Source organism: Epinephelus fuscoguttatus, linkage group LG21 (assembly GCF_011397635.1).
Source record: "Epinephelus fuscoguttatus linkage group LG21, E.fuscoguttatus.final_Chr_v1".
In the NCBI taxonomy this organism is placed as follows: domain Eukaryota; kingdom Metazoa; phylum Chordata; class Actinopteri; order Perciformes; family Serranidae; genus Epinephelus; species Epinephelus fuscoguttatus.
The window spans coordinates 7,220,794-7,245,926 of NC_064772.1; the positions used below are offsets into that span (position 1 = coordinate 7,220,794).

Genomic DNA, 25,133 nt, shown 5'->3' on the forward strand with positions numbered 1-25,133 from the left:
AACTGCAATTAAAAACCAATGAAAGGAGCCCAGAGAAGAATGCAGAGGCCAAGTGCTCTATGTGACCACCCCCATGTTTGGTTAACACGCTGCAATCTGCTGAAGTTGGAACTCGGGGAAAAAAGTAAGACCTTCACATGGAAAGGCGCAATGGAATGGTCATTCTATCTATCTATCGAACTATCTAGTGAGTTCACCGACATATATACGTTGTACACATAATAACATTGTAGCTACCATTTCCATTTAGTTGATTTGCGCTTGATATAAGTCTTTGCACGCATGCGTATCTCCATCTCTGTCCACACAAAATGAATGCACACAACAATGTGATGTTGGCTGTGGTGCTTCACTCTGTTCAGCTCAGCACCCATTCACACGAATCTAAGCTGTAGTTTGATATTTTAGCGAGCAAAGACGAGCAAGAAAAATGACTTATTTTATACAGTCTTTCTCTTCACTCATGTCACTGTGGTAATTGTTCTAAGCCTCTGTAGATGTTCGTGAAGCTCAGAGACATGACATACGAACATCAGTTTGCTGCAGGCATCCATGTTTTCCCCAGCAGATGCACTGGGACACATCTAGGTCAGTGGTTCAGGAATACTGAGTCGGCGACTTCTGACTTGCAATAGACTGCAGCATAAGTTCAGGGAAATCATTAACAGAAATAAAATGTTCCTCAGCAGATACAGTTTGCCTTGTTCTCCAATAAAATTGTGGACACAGTGAACACAGTTCATTTCTTTGGTTGTGAGTTTGACTATTTTAGAATTATTATGAATACCATATCTTGCATATAGATATTACAAACATGTTTAAATATTTATGTTAATTTCAGCCACATTGACTGACCCTAAGTCCTAATTCTTAAACCAAATTTTAGTTAATAGTTAAATTTATGCTTACAAAATTATCTGGGCAACATGAATATGAATTAGGTCATAATCAATCTGCAGTTAAATGTTAAGTGTATAAGATTTTGGGGAATTTAGAGGCATCTAGCCAAAAAGACTGCAGAATGCAACCAGCTGAAACTTCTTCCCGTTAGAACTCCTTCAATGTTCTTTGTTCAGGAGGTTTTAACCAGGAGCTGAAGTATCTGCAGAGGTCAGTATTTCTGTAACGCTCTCATCACGACAGGGCTTCTGACTACATTGACTGATGCAAAAATGTGAATATCCCTATCTAGAGCCAGTGTTTGGTATGTCCGCTGTGGGCTACTGTAGAGCCATGGCTGTAAACATGGCGATCCACAAGGACCCACTCCCTATGTGGATATAAATGGCTCATTCTAAGGTAAAGAAAATTTAATGATTATTTTTGAGTTATTATACACTAAATACAACATACTTATTATATTTTTTTCCATTTCTGCCAATATATCCCCCCAAATCCTACACACTGGACCTTTAAAAGTAAAAGGCTAAATTAGTTTTCCAAGATATTTTTGGCCAATTTTAAAAGTTTTCAAGCTCTAGAAAATATCAAAAACTTTTTACGGATTTTTACAATTTTCAAGACCTGAGGAGATCCTTATCAAATGTACAGACTATTATCCAGGGCACAGTCATGTTTCTGCTTAAATCTCAGAGTGCTGGTGATGGTTTTTATTACAGATGTCCTTCATTAGTGACATATGATATCAGATCAGCATCTTCAGGGTTTTGAATCCCTACTCCTCAGGACTCTCCTGATTGGTCGCCTTAAATGATGCCGTTGTGTCTTTATTTGGTGGATCCCACTCCAGCAGGACGCTCCTCTTCCTCAAGCAGTGGTCCAGCTGCTTTCTGTCCCGAGAGCCAATAGTCCACCGCTGCACCGCCAAGTGAGTCAGCGCAGAAAGCCGAGGCAGGGCACAGAACAGCGCCGGCAGCCAGGCTGCACAGGGAGCGAAGGTCGATGGTCGTAAGCTGAGGTCGATGTCCTCCAGTGAGCCCAGGCCTCCTGCAGCAAACAGGGCGGACCAGCCATCATCTCCCACCAAGCCGTTGTAGGACAGATCCAACACCCGGAGAGAGGACAGGCAGCCACGTCTGCACACTGCAGCTGCACAGGATGAGGAATTAAGACTTAAGCAGAAATGTACAGTTTAGCAGAGGTGAGGACTTGGTTTGATGAATTTAAACTCAACCTGACAAAATCATAAAAAGACTTGCAGCTTGGCTTGGACTTTAACACCAATAAGTCATGACTTCACTTGGACTTGAGCCTTTCAACGTGAAAATACTTGATACCTTTCCCCCAAGCCCAAATATTAAAGAGTGTTATTTTAAAAGTTTCCTGAATCCTAGTTTCGATTTTTTGAAGTGGTCTTGTATGGGGAACCTATCCATAGACAGTATATTACATACAGTAGATGTCAGTTAACACGCCCTCAGTTTGGAGAAGCAGGATGGAGTCAGATGTGCCTAGAGTGGCAAATGCCAAATTGCGAATGTCACAATCTAAATATACCAAAACTGGACCTTTAAAATAAGATTACAGGACTCTCAAATACTATCTGACTGCCGATTACTAGCACAAACCCACAACAAAATAAAATACTTTTTACAGAAATGAATGCAGCCTTTAATTTCACTGTGATGGATTATATAACTCAAGGAGATTTCAATAGTCTTCAAGTATATTTACAGTGTGCACAGAAATAAATGGAAGCCAAAGGCTGCCTAAAATGAAAAAGTCATCTAAAACACAGGAGCATGGTTTGTGAAGTACATTCTGCTGAAGTATATTCAGCAGACATTTTTGTCAGAGTTGGAAAAGCACAGGTGTTACTGACAACAGTGTCCGAGTAAACCATGATAGTGACAGTGAACCAGGATGTACAACAACCAGTTTCACAAAGATGTTTCAAACTGGCCATTAGTGTTAGGCCAGTCTTAGTTAGTCTAATGTGAGTTTGATAATTTCACAGAGATGAAGACCAACTTATTTAAGCCTAAAAAGTTTTCCACCCAAATGAAAAACCCTTTATTTTAACAAAATTGTATGTTTTGTTGTGGGTTTCTTTTATATAAAAAAAAAAAATGTGTGTGTGTGTGTGTGTGTGTGTGTGTGTGTTACCTAGGTGATGCAGGTCATCAGTGGTGAGCTCACAGCTGCTGAGGCGGAGCTCCAGGATGACAGACGGCTGCAAAGCATCCAGGAGCAACGCTAAATGACCACCAACCACTTTACACCAGGACACATCCACACTGCGCAGGTACGGCATGGCCAGAGCTGACACACACACCAACACACACAAAAAAATCAGTGAGTAGACGTGAAATACATTACATACCTGACCGTATACAGTTTGGCACTACACCAAACTCAATGCATAAAAGTCATTAAATTTGCTTGAATCACAACTAAGCAGCTACGTTCAGACACTGATTGAAAAATATGGTTCATAATATGATTTATTATTAGAGGCATTGTGGTACTAGCTGTAGCAGTATCAGTAGTAGCATGTGCCTACCCAGAGCAGTAAAGGACTCCTGGTTGAGGCTGCAGCTATTGAGCGGCAGACGCCTCATCTGTGTCAGAGGGAGGGCGGAGACCAACGGGTGGACCATGCTCCCTGCCTCCTTATTGGACGACACATCAAGCTCCATCAGTGCCGTCAGAGAGGGAAGCACCTGGACTGGAGAAAACAAGTCACATGACTGATGACCTCATCGCTAAATAAAGCTCAGCTTAAGTTCAGTCAGGAGGACTTTCTTTATGCTATATTCATTCACATTTCTCTCTCTATCCCACTCCTAGTGCTTCCCCCAATCAGCTGATTATAGGTATTCCCTCTCCTAGTTAGCTGATCATATTTTGCCAAGCTCAACCATTCATGATGCTACTGCCAAACTTTAAATCTTTTCTCCTCTCTGCTCCTGTCAGCTGTCATTTTAGGTGGAATCATTGTGCCCTCCCCAACCCCATTCACCTCTAGTCACCTTATCCAGACCCCAGGACAAGCTGATCAAAAACCCACTCCTCTTCACATCCAGATCCCCAGTTCCCTTTTCATCTCATCACCACCACTACCACCACCAGTGTCTAGACGCCACAGGGGGAGGGTTCCTTAATTAATCTACTACATTTTTCTCATCCCCCTGGAATAGATGAAATGGAGGGGTCTAATCACCAAAGACTTTTCACATTTGTGCTCATGTAAATAGATATTCTTTCCTTTCAGAACGACTCTCTCTTGATTGAACTGTCAATCATATCAGTTCAATCAAGAGTCTGCACACACACACACACACACTCACTCAGGGCCTCCAGGTCAGTGTGTGTGAGACAGCAGAGATGGAGGTCGAGGCTCTCCAGGTGTGTGAGGTGAGCCAGGTGGAGGGTGAGGCGGTCCAGTCCTCCGGCTAGACTTTTGTTACAGGACAGGTCCAACTCTCGCACTGAGGGGAGGCAGTGGAGCGAACCACCTGCAGGACGTTGACAGGAGGACGCAGCAGATGGAATTTGGAAACCAGAAACCAGAATTTGTTAGTCTTAATGCCTTTTTATTTTTACCAGACAAGATCTAATATAAATGTATGAAAAATTTCAAGTAATGATATGCTAGCGTTAGAATGCAGTCATTGAGTGAAGGAGGTTATGTTTTCTGTTCCACCATTTTTATTTTAATCCTGTCTGAGTCTATAAAAGGATGAATAGAGGGCTGTAGGCATGACTTTTTTCTGTGGGCCAATGCAGAACTTAGCATCGCCCTCGTTCGCTCGTCAAAAAGCCAATGGGATTTTTCCATTTCATTTTGGATTATTGCAGAAAATAAACTCTGTGGCAAACAAACATCTATGATAGTTACACACTTTGTTCAGTAAGATAACCTTCACAAATGAACACCACTTTTGTGATTTTTGAAGCATAAATGCAATCACCAGAAGTTAAAAAGCTAACATTAGGCTATAAACAGCAACACCACGTCCACTTATAGACTTATACATCCCCACCACAACAGGGCTGTAAAGCCGTGTTCGGCCTGTTCTTTAGTCTCATTTAGCCACTTGTTAGCAACCACCTTTTTTATTACATATTAAAGCTTCAAAAATTTACAGTGGTATATTTACTGATGTATTTAATGTTGTAGAAACGTGAAAGTCTCTCCAGCTTGTTTTAACCACAGACCTTATGTTAGGCATCTAACCAAAACCAATTGACTTTGAGACAACTCTGTTGCACTGTACTTTTCTATTGTGCACAACTCAAAGTTAGTCAGAACCTGGCCATTTAAAGTTGCTATGGTGGGGTCTTTAATGGCATCAAAGTTTGCTGAATTAGAGTTGATACAAGCGTGTGTAATCTACATTTGTTGCAGCTGCATGGTGCATGGAAGAGATATAGAAATGTATGTCGAACATATAAAGGCACATGTCAATAGACAAAGCACAAATTAAGAAAACATTTTCACCAATTTGACAAATTTATTTGCAGCACGTTTCTGTATTTGGTTGTGTTTTCTCTATTTGCAGCCTTGTGTTGTCAAATAGATGAAGATGTTTCTTAATTTGCTTCTGTTTTGACAATATTATGTGTTTTCTTAAGTTGCAGTGCAACGAGCTTTCTGGGCCACCGCACAAATAGGCTACAACTACAAGAATTTGGTTGTAGTACCACAAAACATTCACTTTTTTAAGGCTGATCCCAAAAAATAGAGATAATGGTTTAAAACTTGTTGAAGGGGAGGTGAAAAATGTAAACAGGAAATCTGTTAGGCAGAAATTGTTGAGGCCTAAATAGATAGATTCATGTTAAACAAGAGTCCAAGAAAAACATGATTTTGGCATTTTTAGCCTCTATTCATAAGATACAATAGAGACAATGTGGGGAAAATCCCAGTACTGAAAAAGAGCAGTGGCACCTTCATCAACCAGAATCAAACTACCTGTCACATCACGCATATCGACAGAAAACATTAGAACTCCTACCGAGAGCATCGAGGCTGTCTGCAGTCAGACCGCAGGCCTGCAGTCGCAGTGTGGTGAGGGAGGTGGCGTGAGAGAGAGAGGAGGCCAGCTCTCTGAAGCCTTTGGCATTGACTTCATGTGTGAGCTGAGGATTACAGGAGACATCCAACACACAGAGTCTGGGGAGAGCAGACACCATTCCTCCTGAGAGGGACACACACAGGACATATATGTTACACACAGCAGTCTGAGTGAAGGGTGTGACATTACTCATGTTCTATGGCTGTTCTTCAAATGTAGGAAATCTGACATAGAAACAGATAAATATATACTGTCTATGTGTGTAAGTGAGTACCCAGTACAGCAGCATCAGCCTCAGTGAGCTGGCAGGCCACCAGGTGGAGCTCCCTCAGTGGTGGGTGAAGTTTACCCAGCAGGCCTTGCAAAGTGCCGCCCCCAATGCCACTGTTCCAGGACAAATCAAGGATCTCCAAGAGAGGGATGGAATCAAGAGCTTCACCTGCACAAGCACAATATAAAGCAATATAATCCACTGATCTCTTAACTTTTATATATAACACCACAGAGTGCTGAAACCCTCAGCCCCCTCTACTTACCAGCCTCTGACACAAGGAACTGCAACTATAGAGCAACAATTAACATTATTTTCATTATTGATTATTTTAGCGATAAATCGATGAACCATCCTGTCAGAAAAATCCAAAATGGCATCTTCACATGGCTTTATTTATTAGACCAAATGTCATAAACCACAAGATATTTAGCTTATTCTGATATAAACAAGAAAAAGTAGAAAATCCTCACATTTCAAAAGTTTAAAATATCAAATGTTTGGTATTTCTTCTTGCCAGAATGACTTGTATGATAACTCAGTTCTCAAAATAGTTGTTGATGAATGTTTAGTTGATTGTCTTAGTGATTGTTACATGAACACACACCTCTTGGACCACTGTCTGCCCACATGCACACATTGTTTATATACATTATACTGTGAACTTTTTACTTTTTATAGTATTTTTTTAATATTTTAATTTAATGATTATGCGCCAATACATTCATTCATTCATTCATTCATTCATCTTCTAACCGCTTCATCCTCTTGAGGGTCGTGGGGGGGCTGGAGCCTATCCCAGCTGACATCGGGCGAGAGGCAGGGTACACCCTGGACAGGTCGCCAGACTATCGCAGGGCTGACACATAGAGACAAACAACCATTCACGCTCACATTCACACCTACGGACAATTTAGAGTTATCAATTAACCTAGTCCCCAATCTGCATGTCTTTGGACTGTGGGAGGAAGCCGGAGTGCCCGGAGAGAACCCACGCTGACACGGGGTGAACATGCAAACTCCGCACAGAAGGGCTCCCACGCCCGGGATCGAATGTGAGGCGAGAGTGCTAACCACCACACCACCGTGCCGCCCTTATGCGCCAATACTCCAAAGCAAATTCCTTGTATGTGAAAACCGACTTTGATTCTTATTAATCAATTAAATGCTTTACGTAACTTGCTCAATGCATCCTCTACCATAAATTATCATCAGATTATGTACTGGTTGGTAAAATTTTAACACCATGTCAAGATAACAATAAAACAATGCATATTTTCTTTTACATTCAATAACGATATTTACCATGAGCCATTGGTACACTGTCAAAGCCTTGAAGAGCTGCTAAAACATAATCTGGTAAGACTACAGCTGCAACCAACAATTACTTTCATTTCTGATTACTGTGCCAATGACTTTTTTTTAATAAATGGATTGTTTGTTCTATAAAACTTCCTGAAGCTGAAGGTAGCATCTTCATATTGAGTAATTTCAGCCCAAGACTCAGTGTGTTGTCATAAAATTTTAGAAAAAGTAGCAAAAGAGTCATTACAATTAGAATGTGGAGGTAGGTAATGTCCTTTTTCATTGCTGGAAAAAGGAGAGCAACAAACAATAACTGATTATCAGGAGTGTACCTGCTGATATTCTGCACAAACCTACAGATACAGAGAAAACATCAGATTTCTAATATTAAAACAACTGGATGCTTGACTTTAAAACAACATTCACCAGCTCTGACTTCTGATAGAATCAATGGACTCATTCTCGAAGCTTTGGCAGAAATAATAATAATGACCCACCCAGTGCAGCAACATCATCAGCGTTCAGCCTGCAGCTGCAGAGCCTCAGCACTCTCACCCTGCTAACATGCTGGAGGTGAGAGGTCAGCGCTCTCAGACATCCGCCAATCAGCTCGTTCCAGGAGATGTCCATCTCCTCCAGCTGGGGGAGAAACTGGAGCAGCGTTGCTGTGGAGAGAGAAGAATGTTTGTAGGGCAGACAACTTTGAACCATTTTCATGCATTTCTATTAGTTTGAAACAGCATTTAAACCTGGTGAATGTCCAGCTCTGCAAACTGACTCCACTCTTTACTTTACTTTTTCTTGACTTAAGTGCACTCTGATCATCTGATTATAAGCAAAATAAAGAGGTACTTTAAGGTTATTTTACCTGTCATTTAAACATCAAAAACTAAAGAATCTCATATAACGTAAGAGTAAAAACCTGACTATAGCCACCTAGCTCCAGCAGGTCTGTAGCAGTGAGGTCACAGTGAGCCAGGCTGAGGCTCCTGCTGTCGGCTTTCTTCCCCAACCGCTGCAGGAACACACCCACTCGACCCCAGCCGATGTCACACTCACTCTCTGCTGCCTCAGCAACACCTGAAACACAAAACTTTGACATTTTTGAACAAGAAAATAACATAGAAAATGATATCAAATTCCCATGCTGCTGTGAAACATCAAAGAACAAACCTTACTGCTCACCTGAGATCTGTCCTTTCTCCTCCACCTCTCCATCCTCAGGGATCCCTGTCCGGTCTCGAGACAGGAAGCGTCCCAGCGGCTTCCTGTCTGAGGCTGTGCGCTTCCTGCGGATCTGGTTCATGATGAGGTCGAAAGGGGAACGTCTCTGACTGCCACTGTACCGCCCCCGCTGACCATCTGTCCAATGAGAGGCAGAAAATGAGTCACATCTCTGAAAATGTCACACCAAAACACATCATCTTATCCTTTAAATGTCCTTAATTTCTCCAATAAATGATTTTAAATGATTTTTTTTAAGGTATCTATTCATGATTGCTTCATGGAGTCCCTAGTAATTAAGGGATTTTATGCCTAAATGCATGTTAACCTGGTTACAAATTATTGTGCAAAGATCCTTTAAATATAACCAAAGTCAAACAAATGACCCTTCAGAGGTAGTTATTTATAATTATTTTCTTACCAAAACACTAAAATCAGAAATGAGAGGATTAAGATAATTAAGATTAAGTTAATTTCACTAGTAACTTATAAATAAATACTTTATTGATACCTGGAGAAGAAATTAGATGTAACTGCATCACAGAAAACAGACCAAATAAAGATACAAAGTGGACAAAAACAAAAGGAGAACTAAACTATAAAGCAAAGTTAATTAAAACTGAGTAGAGGAGAGGAAATAAATTAAATTATTTATAATTAAATTAAATAAATAAATAAATAAATAAATAAATTAGATTTATGTTATGGAAAGGATTACAAGCCCATTAACTGCTCGATCCTCCAAAAATAAACCCATGAAAAAATACCTTAAATCCCATTTAACTGATCAATAATTAACCAGTATGTTTTTTTCTAATCTATATGGAAAAAATAAAGCCAAATGTATATGAAATGTAAAAAAAAAAAAAAAAGATGAAATATTCAAGATCTTGCAACATTTTTAGGTAAGCAATCAAATTTAAGCAAATTTGTGGCAAAAGGTACAAAAGGTCAGACTCCCTTGAGTTGTGTCCCTTCCACTGACTTTCAGCCAGCGGCCACCTCTAATAATTATTGCCGTGCCTTATGTTCCCAGTAGATCATTGCTTACTAAGTAGCATTGTGATAGCTGGAAACATGACAACAGAACTCAGTGAAAGTGTCAGAAGTCACATTGTGATGCTAAGCAAAGAGGGGCTTCATCGTCACGGCTTGACGAAAGGTTTCTGAGAGGGCAGTGCGTGGAACTCTAGAATGCTTTGCAAGAACTTCTTGACAGGCGGTGAGGTAGAGTGGGACATCCACAGCTCCTCCAGTCCGCATCCCAAAGTATGTTTGGGTAAGATATTGAGCCCCAGATTCTGTGAGTGCGTGTGAATGGTTAACTGTGTTGCAGGTGGCACCTTGTATGGTAGCCTCAGCCTAGTGTGTCATTGTGTGTGTGTGCGAATTGGTGAATGTGGTGTTAAAGGGTAACTTCAGTATTTTTCAACCAGGACACCATTTTCCCATGTTTTTGTGTGGAAGTGACTAATGGCAACAACAGTTTTTGAAATTTGTCCAGTATTAAGTGAGACTGCTACAGCTGGCAGCAGTGAAACAGGCTGTAATGTAACCACTTGGGGCAATTGTGCACTGTAGGGTTGTCAAAAGTATTGATACTCTGAAAAGTATCAATACTCAAACGCTGTATCTGGATACAATACTAATTTACAAAAGTATCGATACTAACAGTGCACGCCACCTCAGCGCCTGTCGGGTGCGTGCGACGGGTCCGACGGACACGCGATGTGCAGGCAGCGTCTGGCAGGCACAGAGCCCTCCCTGCAACCCGGCTTGTTGTCGTTGCTGTGCATGCATGCACACATTTCTGTTGCTGTAATATGGCCAGCGCGGCTGCAGGAGGATCAGAGCAGCCATTCATTCATCTTCTAACCGCTTCATCCTCTTGAGGGTCGCGGGGGGGCTGGAGCCTATCCCAGCTGACATCGGGCGAGAGGCAGGGTACACCCTGGACAGGTCGCCAGACTATCGCAGGGCTGACACATAGAGACAAACAACCATTCACGCTCACATTCACACCTACAGACGATTTAGAGTCACCAATTAACCTAGTCCCCAATCTGCATGTCTTTGGACTGCGGGAGGAAGCCGGAGTGCCCGGAGAGAACCCACGCTGACACGGGGTGAACATGCAAACTCCGCACAGAAGGGCTCCCACGCCCAGGCAACCCTCTTGCTGTGAGGCGAGAGTGCTAACCACCACACCACCATGCCGCCCACTCAGAGCAGCCAGTTTTGGTCAAAAATGATAAAGGAAAAAGCGCTCTTTGGAAATATTTAGTGAAGTGAACACAGCACGCTGCAGACGGCAGGTACAGCCCCTCCCCTCACTAGCAGCTGAGCAGCTGGTGTCCCTAGCATCAAACTAAAATATAACTTCTAACGTTAATGTGGGAGCTAAACAGAAAATTTTATCAGTCATGCCCGTCTGTAACATTAATAGACAATGTTAGTTTAACAGGACAACACAATTATGTGTGTCTGAAAAGTTATGTTAACTGTAAAGTCACAGATTGAAGCTGAAAAAACGTTTGGTTTTTCCTGTAACCCCTGGTTCTCTGATCACATAGTGAGGTAGAAACAAGAGCATCCTGAGCCTAAACTACCAACTCTGTTTGATCAGCAACGAAAATATGGTGCCAATTCACCAGAAGCACAGAAAATAAACAGGGCTGTAGATAAATACATTTGTATGGACAGATCTTGTTCCTGGTTGTTATTTATCTTGGGGGATTTTTTGTTGTTATCATTGATGTTACTGTTCTGCTCTTTATTTAAAAAATGACATGCCTCTTAATTTTTTGCTGCTGTATCGAAAATGGTATCGAGTATTGAATATTTTCCTGGGTATCGATATCGAGTTTGAAATTTTAGTATCGTGACAACCCTAGTGCATTGTCAATTTATGTCCCCTTAAAGTGCTAGCTTATGCTACGTCAAAGTCCACAAAAACAAAATAATATCACAAAAGCCACCTTGGTTCAAATTTCCACTGTTTCAACAATCAACAACTCTGGTTTGGGTTGAATTAAAACCTTATTCACCCAGTTAGATGTAAAAATATGCTAGCCTTATACACACTAAAATTCCTGCTTATTTAAATGGAGTCTGGTGGGTTTGGCAATGGCAATTTCTGGGCTGTTTTGGGTCAAGCAGAAAGGATCTTACTCTTTAACACAAAGGTTTGTTTCTGTAAGGATCCTTTCTGTCATGTTGTTAGACACTTAGCTATAATAATAATCTGAGCCTGTCAGTGGCAAAAAATAAACACGTTTTAGTGGACATACATTGAGGGTGCACAATTGCCCCAAAAGATTACATTGCAGCCTGTTTCACTGCTGCCAACTGCAGCCCTGTCACTCAATGCTGGACCAGTTTCAAAAATTATTGTTCCCATCAGTCACCTAGACACATATAAGAGGGAAAACAAGGTCCAGGTTGAAAAATACCGAAGTTACCCTTTAAAGCACGTTGAGTAGTCAGATGATTAGAAAGGTGTTAATACAAGTCCATAGAAGATCAAGGAGGCCTGACTGTTATGGACTTTCTTAGAAAGTCACCTGACCTCAACTGTACTGAACATTTATGGGGACCCTTGAAGACTGAGAAGTCACCAGAAACTCTTGGGAACATTGTCAAATCATGATGGAATACCAGGTTATGTACAAACTTGGGGAGTCCACAGCGGCTCATGTGCATGCTGTCATTAAATCAAAAGGGGGACATACCACAGATATTCTGAAATTCATGAACTTTTCACTCAAATTGTTAGGCTGACATTACTTAAAATGAAAAAAAAAAGATGTTAGATTCAAAACAAATGCAAAACAGACGTATTTGGCTAATGCCTAGACCTTTGGACCTCATATATGTACATACATACATGGTGGTTTAATTTACAGTGAAATTGTTTATAAGCCCTTTGTATGTTTTGTATGCAAAACTAACTAACTAACTAACTTACTAACTAACTAAGGAGTAAACCTAGCGAAGACCTAAATACAAAGCACACAATTTACCTCTGAGATATCATGGAGTAAAAGTATTAAGTTGCATAAAATGGAAATACCCAAGTAGTGTACAAATACTTCAAATCTGTACAGTACTTACAGTAAATATACCTAATCATATTGCACCGCTGGAGAAGCCTTTAAACCTCCAGGGCAGAAATGACTGTGTGCTTTCAGTGTTGTATATTTACTGTAGCAAAATCTCTGCACGATACTTTTATCTTTATCGTACTAACAGTAGAACTGATCTTACCTGCGGACTCCATGTGCGAGTTTGAAGAGCTGAGCTCCGAAACAAAAGCGAATTTCAAGAAAAAATAAAAATAAAACAGATAAGACAAAGTGCAGTGTTTTTAATCAGTCATCCGTCACGGCGATGCGTTCACGGTCGGTTTGTCTGGAATTGTCTGAACATGGAGAGACAAAATAAAAACCTACTAAATATCTCAGTTAAGCTATAACATAAACTAAATCATAGCTACAGCGAATAAAAATCTCTTCTTCATCTTCACTTTGTGCTGCTCTGACTTTCTCCGGTCTGTTTAACACCTAGATGACGTCACGTCCCGTGCCCGTCAGGTGGATCATCCCGGAAGTACGACAACACCTTTAGTAAACGGCATCACTGTGCCTGACCATTCACTTGCTCCTCAGTGCCTTCTTTAAAAGACAACTGACACAACCAGAGGAGGACATACTCAGATCTATAATAAAAATAAAAATATACTTACTACCAAAAGTACATTAGCTATAGAATGACTCATTTAAGAATAATACATATTATATTATAGAAATATAATTATTGATGCATTTATGTGTTCATTACTTTAATGTTGAAGCTGGTAAAGGAGGAGCTCGTCTTTATTTATATATATTTTATATACTTCACATACTCCTGGGGAGTCTGTGAACTTCCCCTGAGGATCATTAGTCTCATTGTCATTATCATTGATAATATGAGCACCTGTACCGTGTTATGCTGACAGGTGTTTCTAATAGTTTGTCAACCCCATTGATATGAGCGAAGGTTGGCGGAATAACAGAAACAGCTGTCAGTATAATACCTTGGTGAAGGGGGGATTTACTGCTGGACTGTACTATAAGACCAACTTCATTTAAACCAGGTGAGTGTAGATACACACCACAGTGTAGCAAAAGCATTTATGTACGAACTCAAATACTACTACTATGTTATCAAACTGGTGTTGAATGCTGTAAACCAGAGTCCACAACTAATGATTATTTTCAATTTCAATTCATCAGCAGATTACTCAACTCATCCATTATTTGCTCAAGAAAGTGTGTTGTGTGTAAAAAAAATATCAGAATATAGTAAACCTTTGCAACAATGATTTCCTGCAACCCAAGGAAGTACCTTCATATTGTTTGTTTTGACCGACGAAGACTTCAAATTTACTGTCACATGAGACAAAGAAAAGCAGCAAATCCTCGAAGGGAGAAAACAAAGAAACCTAAGTGATGGTAAACAAAACGTTGTCACACAGACACGTATAAGAGCTACGATACATCAACAGTTGCAGAAAATAAATTTGCCTTTATGTGACATTATGCGGAAGGTTATCCACGGAAGATAACTAACAATTTAACAACACAAAATTGCATGACCATTCCAGGCCTGGAAAATGTGATTGTGACATACAATGACTTTTCCATGATATTTATGTCTGTTTTTTATGTTTACACTATCCACATGGTGTTTGTGGCTAATAGTCCATGATAGGACACATGTACAGGACATTGTGCTTTCACCTAAAATGTAATATGCTATTTAAATTAAGTTTTGCTTGTCTGCTATTTCTCTGCAGTAAGTTTGCATATTAAGTCCCAAAAATGTAAACCTGACAAAGAGACCTCACAGACGAGCACATATCTTCCAAATGTATTTTATTAGATCTGACAGAAATCTGTGGATAGTACAGGATCTTTTCTGCACTGAATAAACCTCCAGGTCTCATTCTGAAAGGGGCTGATGCATGTGAACCTTCTCTGAAGGGTTGTTATGATAGTTTAAAGGGCCTCCTCTTCTCCTCTGCTCTTCTTCCTCAGTGAAGTAAAAACAAGAAAAACAAAAAAAAAAAGAACAGGTCAAAAAGCTTAACTTGAGCTCATCTGACCCTCTCATATCACTGCTGAGGAAGAAGAGCAGAGGGAGGAGGCGTCTTTAAAACACTGACATGTCCTGTTCTGTTCCCTTCCTTCCTCCTTGTGGAAAAAAAAAAACAAAAAACAAAAATAAAAAAGCCAAGAAGAGGGCGATGGTTGTGATGTCCAGCTGATGAGGGCATTGCTACTGTGACGTTACGTTTTTGCCCCCTCTCCCCTCAGTCATCGTCCACTGTGGGTGTGATGGTCACACCCCTCCTGATCTGTCCCCATCCAATCAGACTGAGGAAGAAAAAGAAGAGGAGCCAATCAGATGACAATATAAAGATTTGTTAACGGTCTTGTGAAAACAATTTCCCAGATGAATATGAAAGGAAATCTTTACTTAATGCTGTTTGCGTCTTTCCTCTCTTATTACTAAAATTCCTTCTGTCTTGATCTCTAACAAAACTTCTGACTTTGCCAACAGTCACTCAAACTAATTTATTTTCCTGTTGATGCTTGAAAAAGGTCCCAGAGCCACAAAAGATTGCCTCAGTAAATGATTATTGCAGATTTGATTGTCCAGATTCCAGCACCCCAAAAAAGCCTTTATTTAGTGAGCAGTGATCATTAAATATTGGACAGAAACACATTAAAAATGACACAAGCATGCAGGCTAGCTTTGGATTGCAAAGACAAATGATGTCTGTGGTGAAAGATTAAGATTCATCTCTCTGTGCTTGTTTGCTGTGAGTAATTGTTAAGAGTGCTTGCAGTTTACACCCAGTTCAGGCACAGCATCCCCTCAATTTTATTGGACAGCATGTATACAAGCATGTGAGGAGCCAATCAGCTACTTGGAGTAGTTTACTGGCTCGTTTGGTTTGCCTGATAGTTCACTCCAGTGAGTTTGATAGATGTGTTTGGGATAAGAGTTGTCTTGCTGGCTGTACAGAAGGTTATGTGTGTCAATTAATGTCTAAAAAAATATTTTTGCTAGAAACAGATGATTTCTAATTTCATAGTTTGACTGTCCACGTTATTCTCTTTTAAAATCAAATATATCTGTATATCTCATGTATTGATAACCTGTGGACAAAATGACAGGACTTTTAGTGTAAATAATTTAATCAGTATTGTGTTAATATTGTAGTCTATTATAGTGATGTGTCTGTTATTTTCTGTTACTATGGAAACCACATTCAACCCAAGTGTAAACCTTTACATCCTTCCAGTAAAGTGCAAGAAACCTTTGAAGCGTCTTCTTGTCAGCGGTGGAAGTAAGTCACACATGTGCAAGTCATACATAAGTTCCAAGTCACAACCTTCAAATTCTAAGCAAGTCCTAAGTACAGGGTGGTATTAGTTACTTTACTAGAGTAAAGGAACTAAATACTTTGCTTCCTGCTCCAAGTCTTCTGGTCAGGGTGAGAGATACTCCACTCAGGGTAACATACATGCTGCTGTGAGGGCAGGTGAGATAATAACCCACTGTTAAATTCTCTGAACACAAGACCTTTTTTGGGCTTTTGCCTGTAAATCGACAGGACAATATTAAGCGTGGAAGGGGGTGATGACAGGTGGCAAGGGGCTGCAGGCTTGAATGGAATATACGACTACCTCAGCAATAAACATGGGGCACCTGCTCAACCCACTGAGCTACTGGGCGCCCAAGCCAGTGACATTTATTAAGGAGGTTTAAAACGCCATCAAGCAGAAGTCAACACGTGTTTTTCTATCAAAACTATCTTTTAACTGGTTCTGGCACTGCAATTACCTGATTGTTAGCTATCTAATATGTGAGCACTTGTACAAAACTTATATTTGTCTCTTTTCTCGGGGTCTAGATATTGTGTTGACCTCAAGAGGAGCAGGTTGTGCTGTAAAAAATTTCCCTGACAATTTGAACATACAAATATAAACGCCGGCAAGGTGTATATTATTGTATCAAAATAATTGTGGTTTGGAAAACTTTGTAAAGACTCTGTTCCTCACCGCCAATGTTTCTCCACACGTCGACTCAGAGCGATCTTCTCTCCTACTTCTGTGCAGACAGGGTTAGTGAGGACGATCTTGGCCAAATCAGCCTTCACGGCACTGACGCGGCCGCCTGTTGACAACGAGCCAATGTTTACCATCAGCACCTCGTTCTTAGACAGCTTCTGGACCTGCAGGGGCACAAAAAGATAAACAGATGGTGTCATGACACAGTTCATCCCACACAAGGCAAGGCAACTATCTCAGCACAACCAAAACATTTAAAGACTTGAAATGATACCTTTCAAGGCCTTCAATAGCACTACTTTAATTTAAAGACAGTTGTATCTTCAGTTATGGCTCGAAAATTCTTCAACATTGCTCCTTTCTTACACTTCAGAATGAACTACATTTCCCAACATGCACATCTCACCTTGGCAGCCTTCTTGTCTCCCTCTGTGCGGACTCCCAGCAGCCTCCTGAGAAGGAAGTAGGAGATCTCCAGCTCGGTGAAGATCTCTGGCAGCGCTCCAACGGCGCCCAGCACCTGACCCACCATACGATCCGCCCGGCACAGTGTCGGGTCGATCTTAGTGCCCACACCTGTACACAAACAAAGTTTACTTTGCTAAACTGTTGGTGAAACCTTTTGTCATTTGTGCTTATAGTTTTCATCTTTTGTGCAATTCCTTCTGAAGTATTGATTACATTTTAGATATTTTTTTTGTTTGTTTGTTTCAGTGAGTTATAGACCAGACGCAAGCTGGCCATGGCTATAAAGGTGAGGTTATAAAGTCTCAGTGACTATTGCATCACAGCAACAAACACATTTAGGAAAGCTGAAAAGCCAGAAACATTGAAAACATCAGCATTTAACCTGCTGCTTCAGTTTGCTTCTGCCTGCAGTGGCTGCAGATTAAATCACATAAAAAGGTGAAAATGTGTGGACGTACCAATAAGGCCTCCTGGTGCAGCATACTGCAGGTCGTTGTGCTCAGCAAACAAAGAGACGATCTTGGAGAAGATGGGTTTGCACATCAGCTTTCCTTCGTGGTCTTTGGACACGATACCTGGCCGCACCTCAATCTCTTGACCCACCTGGAGATCACACAGAGAGGAGAAGGTGGAGGACTGATTAGAGGAAAACTCAACTGGAAAGTTAGATTACTGCAGAAAGACTGTGATTATACTCAGTGTCTGTTGTAGGAAGCAATCGATAGCCGAGGTCAACACAAGTGGAGAGCCAACAGTAAAGATACACATACAAGTTTATGCATCTGCACTAATCCTGTGAAGCACATTGGAGAAAAACAACCAACTTGTCTGTGTTGGAACCACAGAAAAGCTGTCAGGAACAGGTACATTAACATTCATCTCACACTAAGATAAGAGATTCTTTGTGCCCAAGTTACTTTCCATCTGCTGTATGTAGCTGGTCTCACGCAGCCAGACCTATGTCTACAGTGTTGTGTTAGTGCTTGAGAAAGATCTGGAATCACAATATTACCATTCTGCTACAGAGGAAAAACGCACTAGAATGTTTGTTTTTCTAAACCAATCACAATCGTCTTGGGCAGCACTAAGCCCAGGATGCAGTGACTGTGCCCTTGCAAAATATTGTTAGGGGGAACACACACAGTGGCAGGACTTAACTGCAAGCATCTCTCTGCTAACATCTAACGATTATTAATGGATTTAATGATAGTGTCTAGCCATTTCAATTCCAGTGTGAGTTTGTTGGGATCGTTTAACAGCTTGGTGCAAGATACTAGCCTTGCTGCTATGTTAGCTTGTGCTAACCAGGCAAACTCACCAGGGAGAGAGCAGCAACAGTTTGCTGATCTGGCAGGGAGCTGGGACTGTCTAGGACCAGACCCCCAGCACAAAAAGAATCGAACTCAGTTATCGTTTGACTGGAGACATTTTGACAGATGTAGCAAACCAGATGCAACTGTCTAAGTCAGAAAACGCAGCAACATCAAGCATGAGGGTGCTGCCAGACAGAGTCTGAGCTTTTCCGAGGTGCATTCATATATTGTTTTATTTGTTGTACCTCTTTACAACAATTCACTGAAAGAGCAAATCAGTAAGAGCAAATCACAGTTTTGTCTGTTGAAAGTATGAAGAACAAATCTCACCTTGAGCACACCCTTCAGGATACTTCCTCCTGCCACACCTCCTTTCAAATCATCCACTTCACAGCCAGGCTTGTTCACATCAAAAGATCTGATGACTGGAATACAGAGTGTTTTCATTTAACACCACACAAAACCATTGAGAAAGAATTTTATTTAACAAAGTGCTTCACAGCAGAAAAGCAAATAAAAATGTAAGTGCAATGAGGCTAAAAGGCTAAAAGCATGACAGAAGGAAAACAAAAAGCAAACACACAACAGGTTGTTAACAAAAAAAAAGAAAAGAAAAAAAGACGTGACTTGTGTGTTTTTTCTTACCAATGAGTCTGGGCTCGGAGATGAAGTCTCTGACAGGAACTGGGATCTTTTTCACGATGTATTCACAAACCACCTCAATGTTGTACTTCAGCTGTGCTGAGATAGGAATGATGGGAGCGCCCTCTGCCACCGTGCCTGCAGGAGGATCATCACACACAACATCAAGTCATGGTCACCAAATGGTTTAGAGAAAGATAAAAGTGAACTGTAAGGTCAGCAGTTTGAAGCAGGGTGCCTGGAGACGCTGATTTATTCAACATGCCTGAAAAATGTGGCTTTGCAGGTCATTTTAAAAGCTGTTGTGTTTGAAATGAATTGATTACTGTCACTAGCTCAACATCAGTATACTCCAGGTAACACTCCAACCAAAATCTTTGCAGAAACAAACTCTCACCCCTGAAGGCTTGAAAGACGGCTATAAACCTGACATTTGCTCAGTGTGACACCAAAGTTCTAACTTATTTTGGGAAACAATGAGTGTTGTTGTGAGTTACACAAACTTCTAATATAAATGTCTGGGTTTTTTTTAAAGGTAACTTTATCGGATGATTTTCCTTTCCTTTCTTGGTCAAGACTTACGGAGGCTGCTAGTAAATATAAATTAAAGTTTTGACAGCATTTTGTGTGCAGGAAACGCATCTTGCTGCACAGCATAGAGACCTATTTGCGAAAAGAGCAAGCTCAAATCAATCAGAAGAGCAAGATCTTAAAAGAAGATGAGATGGATGATGTGACAGTGTGTGGCAAAATAGGTTCTGTTTGCTTAACCTGAATTTAAAAAGAAACAGGGAGGTTAACACTGTACAGCAGTGCCAGTTGTGCTGTGTAGTGTTACTGTGTTGTGTTGTGTGGAGTAACAAATGACAGTGGGCATCATATCCGATGGATAACATAAAATACAGACTTTGCTTATTTCACGTGAATGCGTCATGCAGAACACAGACATGGTGGCGTAATTGCTAGTTTATGAGGACCCCAGGTAACACCAGTACTGTGCAAATAAAGCTTTAGTCGCTTTTATGTTGACTCACCCTGTACGAAGGCGAGGATCTGCTCGTACTGCTCTTTGGCCTGGCTCTCCTTCACCAGGTCAATCTTGTTCTGCAGGATGAGGATGTGCTTCAGCTTCATGATCTCTATGGCCGCCAGGTGCTCTGACGTCTGAGGCTGAGGACACGACTCGTTACCCGCTGGGAGACACAGACAACAACAATAATCAGATGACTTTTAAAGAGAAAACTGGCAGTAAATAACACAACTAAGAGACTTACCAATGAGCAGGAGGGCTGCGTCCATGACAGCAGCTCCGTTCAACATGGTTGCCATCAAAATGTCGTGACCAGGACAGTCCACAAATGACACATGTCTGGAAGAAAGAAAAAAAGTCCCACTGATGAATGAAAAAAGATTTTACAGATTTTACCAGTTTAGTCAAACTGATTCCAAAGGTAATAATAAGTCTTAATCTAGACTGTTGTGACACAACCAGTCTCTCCTCAGTCTTACCTGACCAGTTTGAAGTTACCCTTGGTGCCAGGGATGTCCGAAGGAAACTCATCAGGAGTGCTGCTGCCACATGACCTGTAGCACTCTGGCCTGGGACAGCTGGGGTCATCCAACTTATAGACCTACAGTAACATGGAAGTGTAAATTAATATGTATTGAGCATTTTTAATGTTGTGCACGCATGAAAATCGGATCCTATTCTAACATAGGAGTTGGAAAATGTCAAAATGGGCAAAGCTCCAATCACACAGGCATTTCCCTTCAAAATTAAAAAAAAGGTAGATGGGAAAGGTCCTGATTACCGACAGAAAATTGAATCCACAGTGCCACTTACCTTAGCGTTAGCATATCCTAGCTTGATGGTGATGTTCCTCTCGAGCTCATTCTTGAACCTGACAGTGTGAACACCAGAAATGGCCTTCACTACTGTGGACTTTCCATGGGCCACATGACCAATGGTGCCTGAGAGAGGAAAGACAAAAGTCAAGCAGGAAGTCCTCAGTTATTATTTCCAACATGCTGAAAGACATAAAGTCTGATCAACATTTGTCTGATTCACATACCAATATTGATGGTGGCCTGTCTGCTGATGATCTCTTGAGAGAGAGGCGTCAAAGTAGACACATCCTGCCAAGAACAACTCACATTAGACTAATCACACACTGAAAAACAGCACAGAACATTGGCAGGTTTTCCCTGTGAGAAGAGCAGCGCTGCCTCGCTCTTTTTAATCCTGGAGGTGAATAGAAACAAAAGAAGCTGGTAGAGTGACAGACATGCAAACACTGGCCCGCACTGACTCTGCAAACATATGAACTGGACACACGCAACTCAGACACACAAAGTGACATATGTTAAACCAGTGCTGTTGCTTCTGTCTGTTTGTATATTGCACCTTATTCTATTTATTTGTATAGCACATTACAACAAGTCAATTCAAAGTGTTCTGCATCACACATCAAAATCATCAAGACAAAGTGCAAAACAAATGCATTGTAAGGAACATTTAAATACAATTAAAACTTAGAGAGCAAGAGAATAGAAAATTAAAAGCAAGCTAAAATATTTTAAGACAGGAATAAAAACTTTAAATAAAAGTTACAGTGTAGTGCAAGAAATTAATAAATATTTGATTAAACAAAAGGCAGCAGCAAACAGAGAAGTCTTCAGCCTTGATTTAAAAGAACTCAAGAGTTGTAGCAGACCTGCAGTTTTCTGGGAGTTTGACCAACAAAAACTAAACGTTGTTTCTCCATGTTTAGTCTTGAATCTGAGGACAAAAGCAGACCTGTCCCCTATGACCTGAGGGGTCTCAATGGTTTATAGAGTAGCAATTCTGAGCTCTTAATACATTGTATACTAATTTACTCTTCTAATATGTTGCTATATTAATACAGATAACATTACTTGTTCATATTGTGTATTATTCTGGTGTGTACATATATACTAGGTGCTATCAACCATACTTCTATCAATTATCTTGTAACTTCGTCTTTAATTGCTCTTGTATATTTTATATTTTCACTTCTGTTGTGATTCCAGTTGTATGTATGACTATATGATAGCTAAGCTTTCATTTCTTAAGGGCAACATGACCCACCCCATGCGGGACACTCTGAAAGCACTGGGCAGCTCCCTCAGTGACAGGCTACTTCACTCACAGTGTGTGAAGGAGAGATACCGCAGGTCCTTCCTTCCTGCTGCTGTCAAACTATGCACCCAAAACTACTCCCTAGTAGACCACACACACACCAAAACTGATTATTGACAATCAGTCATCACTCATTTGCAATATCAGTGAATACCAACTGTGCAAAATCTACAACTGACGTGCTATAATGTGAATCTAGCCATTCAGCCTGTCTTTTTGTTATATCTTCATATATCTTTTATTTTTACTATCTACAATTATCACTCAGGTGCAATATCTGTATGTGCTTAACTGTGCAATACCTATACATCAAACATTCATCAGCCAGGCAATATAATAAGTGATATTGCACTGTTGTTTTTACTGTTTACTTATTTTAGTTGTTCTGTTTTCTACTGTTTATTTATTAGTATGATCTGTATCTATACCAACACAAACTTAGTATATTGCTTTGTGTTTTTGTTTTTTCAAAATTACTGTTCTCTTATTTGCACAATCCACTTTGCTGCAATAGTAATGCAATTTTCCTCACTGTGAGACTAATAGAGGATTATCTTATCTCATACATCTGATCAATGATTTTAACTTCTTTGTTTATTTGTATTTAATACTGTCTTCATGCTGCTGCAACACCTGAATCGTAATCGTAATCGTTAACTGAAAACTGACATATATAAATATTGGACAAAAGTTCTGGGTATCATTGTTTTTTTCAGTATCACTCACTTGCATGTTGTCTCTAGCATTTACTTTACTGTCTGCTGATTATGATGAAAACACATAGGGGTGCTAACCTATGATCCAATCCTGCTAACACCATTAACAACACCTACTAACTACTAACATGTTTTATAAATAACTGTCCGATCAAACTTTGATGAATAACGGATAACAGCCTGCAAACAAAACGGGACTATTCTGAATTCGTGAATCTGCTTCCATCAACGTTATGACTCCCACTGATATTTTTGTAGATTTTACTTCCACTTAGCATATGACGCTAACATTTTGATCCAACTGGGGCATAAGCTACACAGAAATTACTGACATAGGACAAAGACAGCGACTACTACAGCACTGTAAATACATATTATCCATAAACGTTTGTCTCATTTCAAAATGTTGATTAATTTGAAGCTAATCCTTGTTGGTGGTTCTATTAGCTCTCCGCCCCGCCGGGCCTGTCGTCATGTGCCGGGTGGTGGCGGCGCAGCACCGGCGACCGTTAGCGGTAAAGAAATTCACCTTTTGTGTAACCGTTTTGGCAACACGACGGACCGACAGCCACCAAAATGAAAACACAAAGCTGTGAAACCCGTTAAGATGACACTTACCAGAGTACTAAGGTCTTGTCTAGCCAGATGAGGCTGACCCAGCGTTGTACCAGACTCGTCACCCGCCATCTTGGACGAAAAGGGAATGAATAAGGCGGCTCTGGCGAATGCCTGATCAACCGCTGAAAACGGTAGATTGTCCTTTTTCTACAATCAGTTATTACATCAAACTATGTTCCCCTTTTCGTAGTCGTGGTAGAAAATCATATATGTTTAAAACAAGACGTCTGTTAAACGTTTGTTTTTCGCTAATAAATGACAGAGACGTGATTTGCAACTTGCGTGACTCATCCAACGGGGTCCTTCCACAATGCATGATGCAATTTTTTTTTTTATTATTATAAAATATATTTTATGCCAACCTGCTGCTATTTATATACCACTGGCACCTGTTTGTCACAGAACTGTGCACAGGAACCAACTATTTTTGTCTTGCTCCAAAAAGTAAAAAAAAATATTTGTCCATGTGTTAGGTCCGTCGCTGTTTGAAGAGGTCATCAAAAATATGGTTTGTAGTCCTGTTGTGTGATTTGTAGTTCTCTAACAAAACCCGGAATACTGCCTGACCCCAGATTAGCCGTAGTGTCAATTAGTTTGAAATTTAACTAAATACAATTATTATATTAATTTGTGAATATACACCTTTTTAACACATCATCAACTGAAATAGCCCAATGAAAGTCTTTAAACTAGAAATATATGTAACTGTATTTTAGCCCCTCTACAAGAATTGACCCCTGGATAATGTAAGACTTGCCCTAAGGTCCGTAAAGAGGGTGTTTACACATGCATTTTAATATAAGGTTACTGAGTTTTCTGTACAATGCAATGTGTAGCCTATTCAAATAAAATTGCATTGTCTTTCCTTATGTGTAGTGTGGGAGGAAGCATTCAGATCCTTTCCTGAAGAAAAGAAAATACCACAAATACCATAAATACTATAATTTATGAAGTGTAAAGTAGTAAAAGTAGAAAAATGTTCCACTGATTGTTATATTATATAGTATATTATTAGATTATTATTACTTATGTTGTAAAAGCCGGATTTTACTGTTGTAGTTGATTGAGGTGAAGCTCATTTTGAACTATAAATTACTGATTATTTTCATTATAGATTAACCTGCTGATATTTAATTGATTGATCAACAATTGATTGATTGTTTGGTTTGTAAAACATAGCGTAAGAAACGGCAGCAGCACTATTACCCAGAGCCCAAAGTGACAGGTTCACAATGTTTTCTTCAACCAATAGTACAAATTTCAAGATTATTACAATTATTTAAAGGACAAGATGCAAATCTGCTCACTTGTG

At 40.3% G+C, this 25,133-nt stretch overlaps 2 protein-coding genes across 2 annotated transcripts; both read right to left on the reverse strand.

Annotated features, from left to right (window-relative positions):
* Window positions 1-36: 36 nt before the first annotated feature.
* On the reverse strand, window positions 37-13,344 carry lrrc31 (leucine rich repeat containing 31). Its single transcript, XM_049565997.1, has 10 exons — window positions 13,048-13,344; window positions 8,743-8,919; window positions 8,494-8,637; window positions 8,055-8,222; window positions 6,256-6,420; window positions 5,922-6,104; window positions 4,251-4,418; window positions 3,464-3,628; window positions 3,067-3,222; window positions 37-2,049 (listed from the first exon to the last, which is right to left on the reverse strand). Exons 1-10 carry the CDS (start codon window positions 13,058-13,060, stop codon window positions 1,676-1,678), a joined length of 1,713 nt encoding a protein of 570 aa, XP_049421954.1. The 5' UTR covers window positions 13,061-13,344; the 3' UTR covers window positions 37-1,675.
* Window positions 13,345-14,682: 1,338 nt separating this feature from the next.
* On the reverse strand, window positions 14,683-23,953 carry eif2s3 (eukaryotic translation initiation factor 2, subunit 3 gamma). The gene is made up of 12 exons (XM_049566000.1): window positions 23,822-23,953; window positions 21,400-21,463; window positions 21,171-21,298; window positions 20,837-20,958; window positions 20,602-20,696; window positions 20,362-20,520; window positions 19,331-19,465; window positions 19,016-19,110; window positions 17,831-17,975; window positions 17,311-17,480; window positions 16,896-17,068; window positions 14,683-15,200 (listed from the first exon to the last, which is right to left on the reverse strand). Exons 1-12 carry the CDS (start codon window positions 23,888-23,890, stop codon window positions 15,137-15,139), a joined length of 1,419 nt encoding a protein of 472 aa, XP_049421957.1. The 5' UTR covers window positions 23,891-23,953; the 3' UTR covers window positions 14,683-15,136.
* Between the last annotated feature and the right edge of the window lie 1,180 nt (window positions 23,954-25,133).